General features: G+C 40.0%; 1 protein-coding gene across 1 annotated transcript in view; it reads left to right on the forward strand.

Annotated features, from left to right (window-relative positions):
* Positions 1–23: 23 nt before the first annotated feature.
* Positions 24–13,876, forward strand: part of MTPN (myotrophin) — a 28,294-nt gene continuing 14,441 nt past the window's right edge. Inside the window, exon 1 of the mRNA XM_020792184.3 lies at positions 24–335. Within this exon, the coding sequence (XP_020647843.1) occupies positions 264–335 (72 nt within the window). The 5' untranslated portion in view covers positions 24–263. The remainder of the gene's footprint in view (positions 336–13,876) is intronic.

The following is a 13,876-nucleotide window of genomic DNA, read 5'->3' on the forward strand; positions in this document are numbered from 1 at the left end:
TAGTTGCGTAGCCTTTCCCCCATTTTGCCGGCCTTTTCCTGACAGGGGCGCCCGCCGTAGGCAGCACAGGCCGTTGGGAGTCGTAACGGCCGTTTAACGGACTCTTTTTTTTTTCCCGCCACCGCGCCCCTTTCCGGTTGCGTCTAGCCCCGCCCCTCCGGGCCCTTCTTCCTCCTCCCGCCCCTCCTCTTCCTCGTGTGAGAGAACTGCCGGGCCCTCTCGCCGTATCTCCCCCCCCCCCCCCCGTCAGGGTGGCCGCCGCTATGTCGGACAAGGAGTTCATGTGGGCCCTCAAGAACGGAGACCTGGACGAGGTGAAGGACTACGTGGCTAAGGTAGGCTGGGGCCCCCGGCCTGCCAGCGAGGAAGGCGGGGGTGGGGTGGGGGAAGCGTTGGCGCTCCTGCCTCGGCCTGAGGCGGTGGGGGTGGACCCTCCTTCCCTTTCTTCGCTCCTGGGAGTGGCTTTGCGCGTATTTATTTAATTCGGGAGGCCAAGGGGGTCGGGGCTGGAGCCTTTTAAACCGTACGGCCTGGGCTTCTGTGGAAAACCCTCGGTCTCCTCCCCCCCTTCCTTATTTGAAATCTGTGGGAGAGGCCTTTTCGTGGCGCAGTCTACACATGCTCAGGGGTGTTTTGAGGGTTACGTCAACTGTTCCGAGAGTGAGGTGTAACCATGGAAAATAACCAGGGATGGGGAAGAAGAGGATGATCTTTCTTCCAGATAAAGGCCTGGTAAGGCAGCTTTGGTGGTTGTGGAGGCTGAACACGCTGATGATGGAAGCTGAAGGAAGGTTTTGACTGCTGTTTTAGCAAGAGGCCTAATCTCCGCCCACCTTTTATGCCTGGCCCTGGTTCCTGACCATGTGTTTCACATGGCCTCTCTTTCTCAGGTTAAATGGGGCCTTTGAAATCTGCTTCAGCTCATTGCTCCTCCTTACCTATTCTCCTAAACGGAGCGTCATCCTTATTAAAAATCTTTACTAAGTTCATTCGTGCTACATGAATAAAGCAGTAATCTTCTTGTGATAATGCCTATCTATGGGTTGGTTATAAATGTAGAACAGTGAAGTGAAACAGAAAAGACCAAAGAACATGAATCATAGTTTCCTGCTAGGTTTTTCAAATTTTAAACGTGACAATTCACTACAATTAAATGGGTTAATTTTATTCTTCCTTTCTCAGTTGAAAACAAATACATTGATAGGTAAATGATGTGGGGAAACACCTTGTTGCTGTTTTATGAGCTTGCTGCTTCTGCAGCCTTTCCTAAACGCAAGTCTTGTGGGGAGAAGGAGAAAGTAGAAGCACCTCTTTGGTTATGGACCCAAAGTCTGAAAGTTTGATTCCCCACTGTGCCTCCTGGAAGAAGAGCAAGCCTGTATACCTTGGGCAAGCTGTAGGGTCCCAGGATGCTCCTACAAGGAGTGAGCAGTAAATCACTTCTGATTATACCTAGGAAACCCTGGAGAAAGTCACCATAAGTCAAAATTGACTTAAGAGAATGTAATGATCATCTTCACAAGAGTAGTTAAAACATGACCAGTGAAGGGATTTTAATAATTGTTTTTAAATCAGTAGTGTCCAAAAATGATGTGATCTACAACTCCCTCTAACTGGAACTTCTTAATAGTATAGCAAAGCTAGAGGTTACACAATTTGTCAAAGTAGAGAGCATGCTGACTTTCAACCTTTATGGCCTGACCTCAGAATTCTAGTTAACTTTGGGTAAGTTGCTATTTTCTACCTTCTGCTTATTTTGTGGTTCCTGCAGAGACAGTTATTCAGCTGGGTCAGAAATGAATCTTTTAACAATGTTGAATTTTAAGTTCAAATAAATATTCATTCATTGAGAGGAAAGCCAGAGCACAATACTGTAATCTTAAACATACAGTATTCTGGTGGCTTAAAACTATTGGTTTCTGAAAAAGGAAGACAAACAAGAAAATTTTGTCAAGAGTCAGGACCAAAGAACTTCAGTGATGTAGAAAAAATGATGGTGGTATGATTTAAACAGCGAAAGTAGTGTTTATGATACTCAGTTACTTTTTGACCAGCTAAGATTAATTCTAATGTTGGAGATTTTATGAGAGGAGGATAACCTGGAGATAGAATGGGATGCAAAAGCAGGCAGAATGTATCAGTTGCTGGTAGTTCAAGCCAGGGAAGCTTGCTCCATTTTATGGTGGTCATTTCTTGTTGTCTGCTCATCAGCCACCAGTGATTGCAGGTATAGAGTGACATGCTACAATTCCTGAAATTCCTTTTCTGAACAGTAGTTAAAGGGGCAGGAGCCCTGTTGTTTTCCATCTTACCATAATTGTTGCTAGAGACCACTGTGCTCTTTGATTGTATGATTTTATTTTATTTTTCCCCAATTACTCTCATGAACCTTGTTCTTTAGGGAGTTGGAGAACTTTTTAAATGTGGAACTGTTCAATTGCAGGTGAGAGCTTCAGAAAGAATCTGGATTTTGCCATGTTCTAAGCCAGTGCTGAGTTAGGAAGACTTTGGTCCAGTTCTGGGTACTGGAGGTGGAACTGCTAGCATTTGAGCTAGCAGACAAACTTGAAAAAACCATGGAGAATAAAAACATATACATTTAAAATATTGCAAAGACATCAGTATGGCACATTCTGTTGTGATGCTTCATTCCAGAGATTTGTAGAATGGTGGTATTTTCTAGTATGAATAGTCAGCTGTGAGATCTTTTGTTGTTGTTGTTGAAATATTGCGCTATAGTGTTTAGTTAGGGCTGAGGATACAGCCCCAAAAATTGACTGCTAAATGTGGTCATTTTAACATTGTGTTTTATGGGAACATCAGCATAGAGACCGGGCGCCACATCTCCCAAATGCCCAGTCTACCTCATAAGTAGATGTGGCCCCTGTTGAGCACCACAAAATGGTTGTCTAAGTACGAGCGCTGTAGCAAATCAGTGCTAAACCAGGCAACATGTGAAGTAATGCTGTAGATTCATCTGTTTCTGCATCCTTGCCCCAGAGGGGCTTTTTACCTCATTATCTTCAAGTTATACAAATATATGAGGAGAAAATAGTCTTGCATTTTTGTATTGTCTGAAGCAAAAACTAGTGCTTGATGAATTGTTTATTGTTCCTTGATTCTGAAAGTGTGTACCTGTTCTTTCTCCATCTGAGTTCTGTTTGCATCTGAACTTCATAGTTGGCTATTTCTCACCTTCCTACAGTTGGACTTTAAAGCCACATGGTTAGATAAGCCAAAGAGCTTGTTGTGTTCAGAGGTTCCCTTGGCTTCTGACAACTCATTTGCAGGTTATAGTTTTATTCACCCAAATTATTTTTGGGGACCACATTTTATATGCCTGTAGCAATTGAACAGCTTACTCGATCAGAACATCAAAAGTTGGATTCCCCACTGTGCCCCTTGGAAGAAAAGCAAGACTGAGTGTCTTTGCACAACTGTAGCATCCTAGAGTGCCAGAACAAGTAAACCATTTCTTTATTATTATTTTACATGTAAACCATTTCTGAACTATTTTGTGTCTAGAAAACATTAGAAAGAGTTGTCCTAAGTCAGAGTCAGTTTGGTATCAAATGTTCATTATTACCAGTTTAATGCCTTGAAATTCAGTCTGGTTTCATATCAGTTAATTTATTGTTAAATACATATTGTTTTAGTTATAAAAAAGAACCACTACAGACCAAACAAGATTTTGTACCAGCAAGTTCCTGTAGGCAGAACTTACTATGTCTGTTTTCTACCTCTTAAAAAGCAAAAAGTGTGCTGCTTATATACTGCCCCATAGCGCTTCATGTACTTTCTGGGCAGTTTACAAGTTAATTATGCAGGCTACATTGTCCATTGCCCTCCTCCAAGCAAACTGGGTCTTCATTTTACCAACCTGAGAAAGATAGAAGGCTGAATCAACCTTGAGCTGGCTTCCTGGGATTGAACCCCGGGTCATGAGCACAGTTTTGGCTGCAGTCCAACAGTTTAACCACTGCGCCACAAGGCTCTTAAGGTACATAAATCTTTCCCCTCTTCCCATGAGTCTTTAAGAGTGTCAATGGGATAGGGAAGAAAAATACCTAAAAAGTTAGAGTAGAATAAAAATGAATGCTGACCATAAAACAAGATGAGTCCTGGAAGGACAGATCCTCAGAGTCAAGAACAAACTACAACAGCAAAAGCCTACATGACATTCGTAAATTAATTGATAGACCTCCTCTAGAGTTCTGGATCCAGGCGTAGAGGTCTATAATGTTCTATTACAGGAAAATTTCACTTAAACATAAGAAATAACTTCTTTATGGTAACAATAATTAATGGTACAACCAAATAGCCGGTGGAAGATTTTTTTTTTCTGGACAGCTTGAACAGACAGATTCATTATAGATGATCTAGTGCTAGATGATCTGTATGAGGCAGTGTGTTGACGACAAGGCTTGGAAGGCCACACCTAGTTCTGTGGATCTGTGATAACTTCATGGCCTTAAAGTTTAGCCTGTGGTACCAAATTTCAGAAGATCCCATAAATATCAATAAAGTCATGGAAATATTTTACTAATGCAATTTAAATACCGTATTTTCGCTCCATAAGACGCACTTTTCCATAAGACTCACCAATTTTTTAGGAGAAGAAAACAGGAAAATATAATCTGTTTTCTTCACTCCATAAGACACACAGACTTTCCACCCCCCTGTTTTGTGGGGGAAAAGTGTGTCTTATGGTGCGAAAAATATGGTAATTGCTATCTCCTGGTGACATGTCCCTTAGCCATGCTTTTTTGTTGTTGTTGGGACTATAGTATGATATGTCGTATCTGTTTGTATTTCTCTATTAATTCCTATTATATCTACTTTTGCTAAAAGCTTTCCTTGCTGCTTCTTTATAACTTTCTTCTATTTGGCCCTTCCTCTTCTCAGAAGTGCTTCTGGACATTTTCCTTTTAGAGGCCTTAGTTTGGACTCCTGTGCTTGCCTGTTCTCACATAGTGCATCAACTTCCCACTTTGCTGTCATGTTTGACTTGTATGTTAAGAGTAGGAGTTCTGAAACTAACAGCTCTTTGTCTTCATGAAAACTGTATTTTAGTAGATAGAGCAGAGTGCATCTGTGAGACTCACAGGTTGCCTAGCCAAGTTATATGTTACCATTCCTTGAATGAGCTCTCATGTTAGCTTCTGGAATTAAGCGGGTCTAGCCTTCCATTCACATGGCTTTACCTCCTGCCTCTCCAATTTAATGTAGTTGGTGTGTATTAGTTCTATCACTTGTTTTGGACAAGAAAGGGACTAGACATGGATACTTTGTATTCGTTTCCCTGGGGAGACTCCTTGTCCCACCTCTGTGTCATAGTAGTCAGCCCCACAGAGAGGTGGGGAAGAGCTGGCCAGCCTGCTTCCACAATTGGTGCAAAGATGACAGAGCCGAGCACCACATGGAGCCCAGCACAGGGAGAGGGGTGGATTGGAAAACAAATATGAAATGCCCATGTCTAAAAGGGACAAATTTGATCTCTACACTGAGCAATTATAAATATATTTTAAAGTTGCTTTTTGTTACATTCATCATACTAGTCACAATTCTTAGGTTGACTAAAACATTTTACAATCCCACCCTTCTGTAACTTTGTGTAAAACTATGCTTTTTCTTTACTCTTTTTCTGTAAGAAAACTGGTGCAGTCAACTCTCGACTTACAAATGGCTCTAGTTATAAACATTTCGACTTAAAAACTGCTCTGATAGAAAAATATTGACTCGACTTGCAAACTTGGATTCAAGTTACGAATGGAAAAAACGTGCAAGAGGTGGGGAAAGCGCGGAATGCGAACTTTCAGTTAACCATTGGCCAGTGAAGAGGGTGTCTCTCTGCTTCCTCGCTCTTCCCAGCGTTTTGAGAGTGGATTTGGAGACAGTCTTCAGACTGCCTGGTACAGTGCTGTACGAACTGTTCTTCTTCTTCTTCTTCTTTTTTTTGCTTTTTTTTATTTTAAAAGGTGTTTCCTCCCTCCTTTGCTGCCCCCCTTTCCCCAAAAGGTGCTTGTACAGTGGTGCCTCGCTTTACGATTGCCCCACATTACAATGACAACGCTTAACGACAATCTTTTTGCGATCGCAAAACGATGGTCTGAATGGGGCAATTTCGCTTTGCGATGATCGGTTCTCTACTTCGGGAACCAATTCTTTGCAAAATGACTTTTTTTGAACAGCTGATCAGCAGTTTCAAAATGGGTGCCGGGTGATTAAAATGGCTCCCTGCTGTGTTTAGGGACAGATTCCTCGCTATACAGGCAGTGAAAATGGCCGCCTTATGGAGGATCTTCACTGGACTGTTGAGTTTTTACCCCTTCGGAACGCATTGAATGGGTTTCAGTGCGTTTCAATGGGGTTTTTATTTTTCTCTCTACAATGTTTTCGCTTAACGGCGATTTTCCTGGAACAGATTATCATTGTTAATTGAGGCACCACTGTATTGGCTTGTCTTGATTGAAAAGGTGCTTTTCAAGGTGATCTGTTGTCTGAAAGGTGCTTGGTTTTTCCCAGAAGGTGCTTGTCTTGGCTGAAAAGGTGCTTCTTAAGGTGTTCTGCTGAAAAGGTTTCTGTTTCCTCCTTCCCTCCCTCTTTTCTTTCCTTTTTTTAAACCTAAGTCATCTTAGGTTAAAAGGAAAAAAAATCCTGCCCCTAGTGATAGCAATGGATTAACCAGTTTTGCATTAGTTCCTATGGGAACTAATGATTCGAGTTACAAACCGCCCCGGACCTAAGAACCAAAAACAGCCAGAACAGTGCATTTCTATGGGAAATGCTGATTTGACTTACAAACTTTTGGACTTACGAACTTTCTTCCAGAACGGATTAAGTTTGTAAGTCGAGGGTTGACTGTACTGATTTGATGCCTTGGTTGCAACTTGCTTTTCTTTAATAATCTGCCAAATTCTTTGACATGAAGGAAGTGAATTCACATGAAGTACCAACATACTGTAGATCACCCCTTCATCAATACCAGCTAGTACGTATATCCAGTGCTCAGGGATCTGCTGAGCACCAAATTGGAGACCACTTCTGTAGACTTGAAGCAAGGGGAGGTATTTTCATGCCTTTGGAGAACTTAACTGCTTTGATCTGCAAGATATTTTTTCTTTATTACAACCATCTCAGAACATTTTAATACAAGAGAGAAATATTTCACTATCTGATGGTTTACATTTACCTTGAAATATAAAACTGAACATTTCCAGCCCAACTCTAAGAAATTTCAGAGAGTTTAATAAGAAGCCAGCCAGACTTTTTAATTTGACCTCTTTTATTTTGCCTTTCTCTTCCTGAAGTAACAGTGTTATCATATTTTTTCAGAATTAATCTGGTTATTTCTTTTGAGTGTTCTGATTTTTATTTATATCAGAGCATTGCACAATTTAAAACTATTGACATATATGACATATAGGTAAAATGAATACCTGCAGATCAGATAGTGTTCTGATACTGATGCACAGTTTGTCTAGCAATTTCTACATTAAATATATGAATAGAATAGCTAGTATTGACATGAAAGAGGCCTTTAAGTGGGTATTAATAAATATTTGAGGAGAAGGTAGATGAACGTAGATTTATACATTGCATTTCAGACTAGGGGTAGGCAAAGGAAAAGTAGACAAGTAGCAAGGAATTGCACGGATCATTTCAGAAGGGCAAAAACTGAGAATAAGGTGAGACTAGTGATACTGAAAGCAACAAAAAAGAATTCTTCAGGTATATATGTAGCAAAAAAACAACAAAAGAAACAGTGATTCAGCTACTCCATGGAGATTGAAAAATAACAGCATAAGACAAAGAAAAGGCAGAAATGCTCAATTCCTGTAAATTTTCCCAAAGGACAGATTGTGACCATCCAGACAATTGTGAAGTGCAGGTGGAGCGGACAAGATTGCAACTGGAGATTGAGGAACAAATAGTCAAGGAATACTTCACTACCTTGATTGAGTTTAAATCTCCAGGGCTGGATGAACTGCACCCAAGAGTATTAAAGCAGCTGGCTGAAAAGCTCTTGAAAGCAGTGTCCATTATTTTCTTGAAGTAATGGCAAATGGGTGAGGTGCCAGATGACTGGAAGAGGGCTAATGTTGTCCCTATTATCAAAAAGGAGGAACCTGGGAACTACAGACCAGTCAGCTTGACATCAATTCCAGTGAACATTCTGTAGCAGATTATAAAGTGGTCAGTATACAGACAACTAGAAAACAAAGCAATAACTAGAAGCCAATATGGATTTGTCAAGAACAAATCCTGCCAGACTAATCTGATGTCATTTTTTTGCTGTTTTGTTTAATAATTTCTTTTTTTAATTTTTTTATTTTTTATTAAACACAGGCAAACATACAAAACAAACACAAAAACATATATACGGGGAGAATAGATCCACCTAACATATAAACCTGACTACATAAACCATATTGCCCTACTAAGCATCTTTAGGCCATATCCATTTAATATATAATTCTGACTACATAAACCCTAAAGATTAACATACTTTAAATGTCTAATATATAATCTTAAACCTATATTGATCTTATATTCAAGCCATTCTTAGTTGCATAGATCAACTATAGTTCACAAGTTACTTAGTATCTTCATATTTCTAACTCATCCTCAATACCTTCTAAACAGTTGTGATCAGAATATGTAATCTAATTTGAGCATTACCTATATGTATCTACCATTTAAGACATTCAACAAGTAACTCCCCCATTTTTATTATATTTCTTTGCTCCATGTTTAAATCAGGGATTTTTAATTATTTATAGCCTTGTGGATCTATGACTTCATTTCTTTCATTCTTTTTACTGGCTATTAAAGTGCTATCTATATAGTCTCTATATATTCTTTCACCTGCATTCACCTCTAACCAGTACTCATCATAAGCAATTCTAATTTCATCATAAAGGTAGCTTAGCCAAGCACACCTCCCCACATAGAAGCTCTAGGCCAGCTCAATATATTTCTAAAAGATCTCCACTTTTACAGGTAAAAAAAACCATTGTAAATCTCATCTTACCTGTATAATCAATATAGTGATTCAGTCATATTTAAGATCTTTATATAAACCATAAGAGTCCAAACATCTAGTAGTAGTATTCTTCATTGACCTTTATGAAATTTTACCTTTTAGCTTCCCATCTGGCCATAATTGTTCATAATGTAATTGCTCATATTGCTTTCTGTGTGAATATATATCTCTCAGGACCAAGAAATTTTATCATTTAATCCACAGGATTCTTTCCCCTCTTTTCACTTTTTCTTCTCTACTCCAGTATCAAACTTCAAGTTTAATTTCTTACTCCCCTTTTACCAGTTTTAAAATTGCATCTATAAAATTTCATTACGACATTTTCTATGTGATTTACTAATTTCCTCTCAATATAATCCATATCTTGATTTCCAAGCAACACAGATCCATTCGACCTCTGATCATAAATTCCTGCCTCTAAATTCACCCATGTCTTCTCTTTAATATTATTTTCCATCAGGATAAAATCCATGTGCTCCTTCACCTTGTCCCCGCCCCTCCTTTCCTCATTTTAAAGTATTTTATTCTGCTTTTTTAAAAAAAGAGTCTCTCTCTGCCTCTCCGGAGGCCGTTGTTCGTTTAGTTCAGAGCAGTCAATCGTTTCATCTCCCGTCTCCTCCTCAGGAACAGTGGTCTCTCCCTCTCTCTAGCGATACTTGTTCAGCTGATTCAGAAGATACTGTCTGTTTGTCTCCTGCTATCATAGTGTCCAAGTCAAGAAGTATTACTTTAATATCTGTCTTCAGTTCTGAAATTTGAGCCTGAAGATGATTGATGAGATTAGATTGAAATTCCTGAAGACAGAATATCAGATCGGTTTCCATTTCAAAATCTCAAAGATGTGTCTCGCCCTTAGAATTTTCATCCAAAAACCATTAGAGTCCGGCAGACGAAGTTGCTCAGCTTCCCTCCTCGCTCCTTGGCCAAAGCTGATTCAGAGTCTTGTGGAAAGCACTCTGGTCATAAAAGTGACTATTTAGATATATAGTCCTCCTTTATGGCTCAAAGTAAAGTTCCTTAAATTTAAGCTGTTCATAGTCATTCACGATTCTCAAGCTTCTAATTTATAAAAAGCCAAACCTTAGGAGGTGGGGTTGGGGTGGGAAAGACAGATTGAGTTTCACTTTCTCAGTTATGGCGTAGTAAGAAAAACCTCCAAAGTTTGCCAAGATCCTCTGCCGCTTAAGAGATTGTCTCCACACTCAAACTTCCCAGAGAGAAACAAAACATCTGGTCTGTTACTTGCCGTAGAGATAGCCGATCAGCTTCTGTTCATGCAGTCAGATCATAAATCTTCCTTTCTCCCCCTTCTCTGAGCAGCTACGCACCAATTCATCATGGTGATTTCACGAGTCAGTTGCAATTGAGGAAAAGAAACTCCTCCGAAAAAAGCAGATTGCAGTCTGGATTCTTCGGTGTCTCTGGCTCCCCTGCTACGGTCCCATGTCTCCTGTGGGAACCCGACCCCCTTTTTCTTGGGGGGGGGGTTCGCTGACTCGGAATAAACCCAGGAGTTCTCAGAGCCCTGAGAATTCCCCTGTTCTCGCTGCCCGTTCCTCCACCCCTCTCCTCCATCTGATGTCATTTTTTGATCATGTAACCTGCCCGATAGAGAGAGGGAATGCTGTAGACATAGTGTATCTTGAGTTCAGCAAAGCCTTTGACAGAGTGTCCCATTATATTCAAGCTAACTAGGTGTGGGCTGGATAGAACAACTGTCAAGTGGATACACAGTTGGCTACAGAATCATACTCAGAGGATGATGATTAATGGCTCCTTTTCAAACTGGGAAGAAGTAACAAATGGGGTAGCAGCCCTGTGCTCTTCAATATTTTTATTAATGACCTGAATGAGAGAGTGCAGGGAATGCTAATCAGATTTGTGAATGACACAAAATAGTGTGGAATAGTTAATACACTGGAAGACAGAAATAAAATTCAAAGTGATCTAATAGATTTGAGCACTGGGCTGAAAACATCAGAATGAAATTTAACAGGGATAAATACAAAGTACTGCAACTTGGAAAGCTAAATGAAACAGAGTTACAAGATGGGGGGGATACCTTGCTCAGCAATACTACAAGTGAGAAGCAATACTACAAGTGAGTTGTAAATCACAAGCCAACAGTGTGATGCAGCTACAAAAAAGGCAAATGCTATTTTAAGTTTCATTAATGAAAGTATAGTCTCCAGATCCTGCAAGGTACTTGTTCCCCTCTGTTTGGCATTGGTTTGACCTCATCTTGACTACTATTTCGAGTTCTGAGCATCACACTTCAAGAAGGATGCTGACAAATTTGAACAAGTCCAGAGGAGGGCGACAAGAAAACCAAGCCCTATGAGGAAAAACTGAAAGAGCTCCGCATGTTTAGCATTGAGAAAAGACTGAGGGGAGATATGATACCACTTTTCAAATACTTGAAAGGCCATCATTCAAAGGAGGGGCAGGATCTGTTCTTGATCATCCCTGAGTGCAGGACACGTAAGAATGGGCTGAAGTTACAAGAAGACGGATTTCAGGTGAATATCAGGAAGAATTTCCTAACTATTAAGAGCAGTACAACCATGGAATCAATTCCTTCAAGAGGTGGTAAGTACAGTGGTGCCTCACTTAGCGACGTTAATCCATTCCAGGAAAAAACATTGCTAAGTGATTTAATTGCTAAGCAATTTTAAAAAGCCCATAGAAACGCATTAAAACGTGTTTAATGTGTTCCTATGGGCTCAAAAACTGACCTTATGCGAAGATCCTCCATAGGGGCGGCCATTTTCGGTGCCTCTAAAGCGAGGCAAAACAGCGGTCGGCCATTTTGTTTTTCCGGTGGCCATTTTGGAACCGCCGATTAGCTGTGCAAAAACAGTCTCTTTGCCACGATCACTTCCCCACAATAATCGCAAAGCGATTTTCCCCCATAGGGGCCATCGCTAAGCGATCGCTCTGGCGATGGCCAAAACCCCATCGCTAAGCGATTTCATCGCTCAACGGAGCGATCGCTAAGCGAGGCACCACTGAACTTCAAAGTGGAGGCATTCAAGATATAGACAACCACCTGGCAGATATCCTTTGATTTGTATTCCTGCAATGAGCAAGGGGTTGGACTCAGTGGCCTTATAGGCCCCTTCCAACTTCAGTATTCTCTGATTGTTGGACTGAGGTGTGCGCATTCAGTAGCCTCCAGGGATGAAGGCATTAGCACTCTAACAGTTTGACAGAATTTAGTTTCCAAAGAAATAATATTTTGGGAACAATTGGTGAACGTAAAAGGCAGAGACAAAAGCACAGATAGTTGGCTTGCCTTAATAATCTGAAGAAAAAGTAATAAGCATTTTAAATTATAAATTTGGAGTTTTACAATTAAATGATTTATCACTGAATTTAGTCATTGTGCTTTTTAATGGGTTGATGTCACAGTGCATTGAATGGAGAAAGACAATAAAAATTTTAATTCACTCTTATAATTTGAGATGGCAATTGAAGAGAGGAATTTAAATGATTAATCTTTAGCAGAAATGTTATTCAGGATGAGGATACTGTATCAGTAATGCCTGTAAGGCTCTGAGTTTTTAGAAATGTATGTTTCAACACTTCCAGAGTTCTGAACAAGAAAAGAGAAGAAATGTGATATTAGTACTTCTGTAAATTTGATTTTGTGGACTCTGTTATAGAATAAGCAAGTTGCAAATTGTATTTTTATGAGGCCTACATGTGTACATGCTCCTGCATGTTACATTCATGTGGGAGAGATTAAGCGCTCATGTTGATGAGGATTGTAGCTCAACATGTCTGGGACATATTGCTTTAAGCTGATTATACTTCCAAAAACTAGAAGCAGAGATTGCAAAACCATAATACCTGTGGATAAGAAATTTCAGTTGTCTGGTGGCAAGTAATCAGTCACAAGCTATTTTTAACTGTCATTTTTCATGTGCATGTGCTTTGTCCTTTGATTGCTTCACATTTGTGGTATTTGATTAGCACCTGAACTAGTCATAGATTGTGTTGTGTTTACACCCTGAAGAAAATACAGGGTTTACTATTCTGTGTCCTTGGCCTGGGACTTGTTAACCTTTTTTTGGGGGGGGGGGCACAGAGGAGAGATGTAGTTAAAAGAAATGTAGTTAAAAGAAGATAATTCTGAGGTGCTTTAATCAAAATTTATGTTGTAGATGATGGTACCAAGCTGGGACTCTGGAGACATGGGCCACGTCCCCCACTCAACCATGGAAGCTGGCTTGGGGGTAGCGATGTGACATCACTCCTTGAAAAGCTCACATACCTAAAACAAACACAAAACAAAAAATACCATGATTACCATACCTTGGAATTGACTTGGCAGCACATAATAACAACAGAAATTTAGGAATATATAAATCAGTGCAAGATCAAACTTTGAAAACATCTGAAAATTAAAGAATTATTGTAGGGACATTAGAATGGGATTGCTAGTCCATTAGCCACATCAAGTGCTTCAGTGGTACTAATCATGATGAACCTTTGTGCTATGTACAGATGGATCAGAAATCTAGGTGACTGCTTCTGAATTACAGGAATAAAAATTGATATGATGAAAAAAGGTTTTGATGCATAAAAGTGAGAGAAAACAATTTACATTGTGACTAACGCTATGAAAAGCTTATTGTGGGTCTAAACCTGACACTCTACATTCTTCATAGGCAACATTGCTTTGCAGGCAGTTTTCTGTATATTGCTGTAGCCTGTAGAAAGACTACACTGTTTTGTTATTGGTTGTGTTTTTCTAATATGCTTGAGTAATGACTTACGGTGGAGTCCAGTTAATCTGTTCTGCTGACAAAACTGGTTCCATTAGCA

Source organism: Pogona vitticeps, chromosome 5 (genome assembly GCF_051106095.1).
Source record: "Pogona vitticeps strain Pit_001003342236 chromosome 5, PviZW2.1, whole genome shotgun sequence".
NCBI lineage: Eukaryota > Metazoa > Chordata > Lepidosauria > Squamata > Agamidae > Pogona > Pogona vitticeps.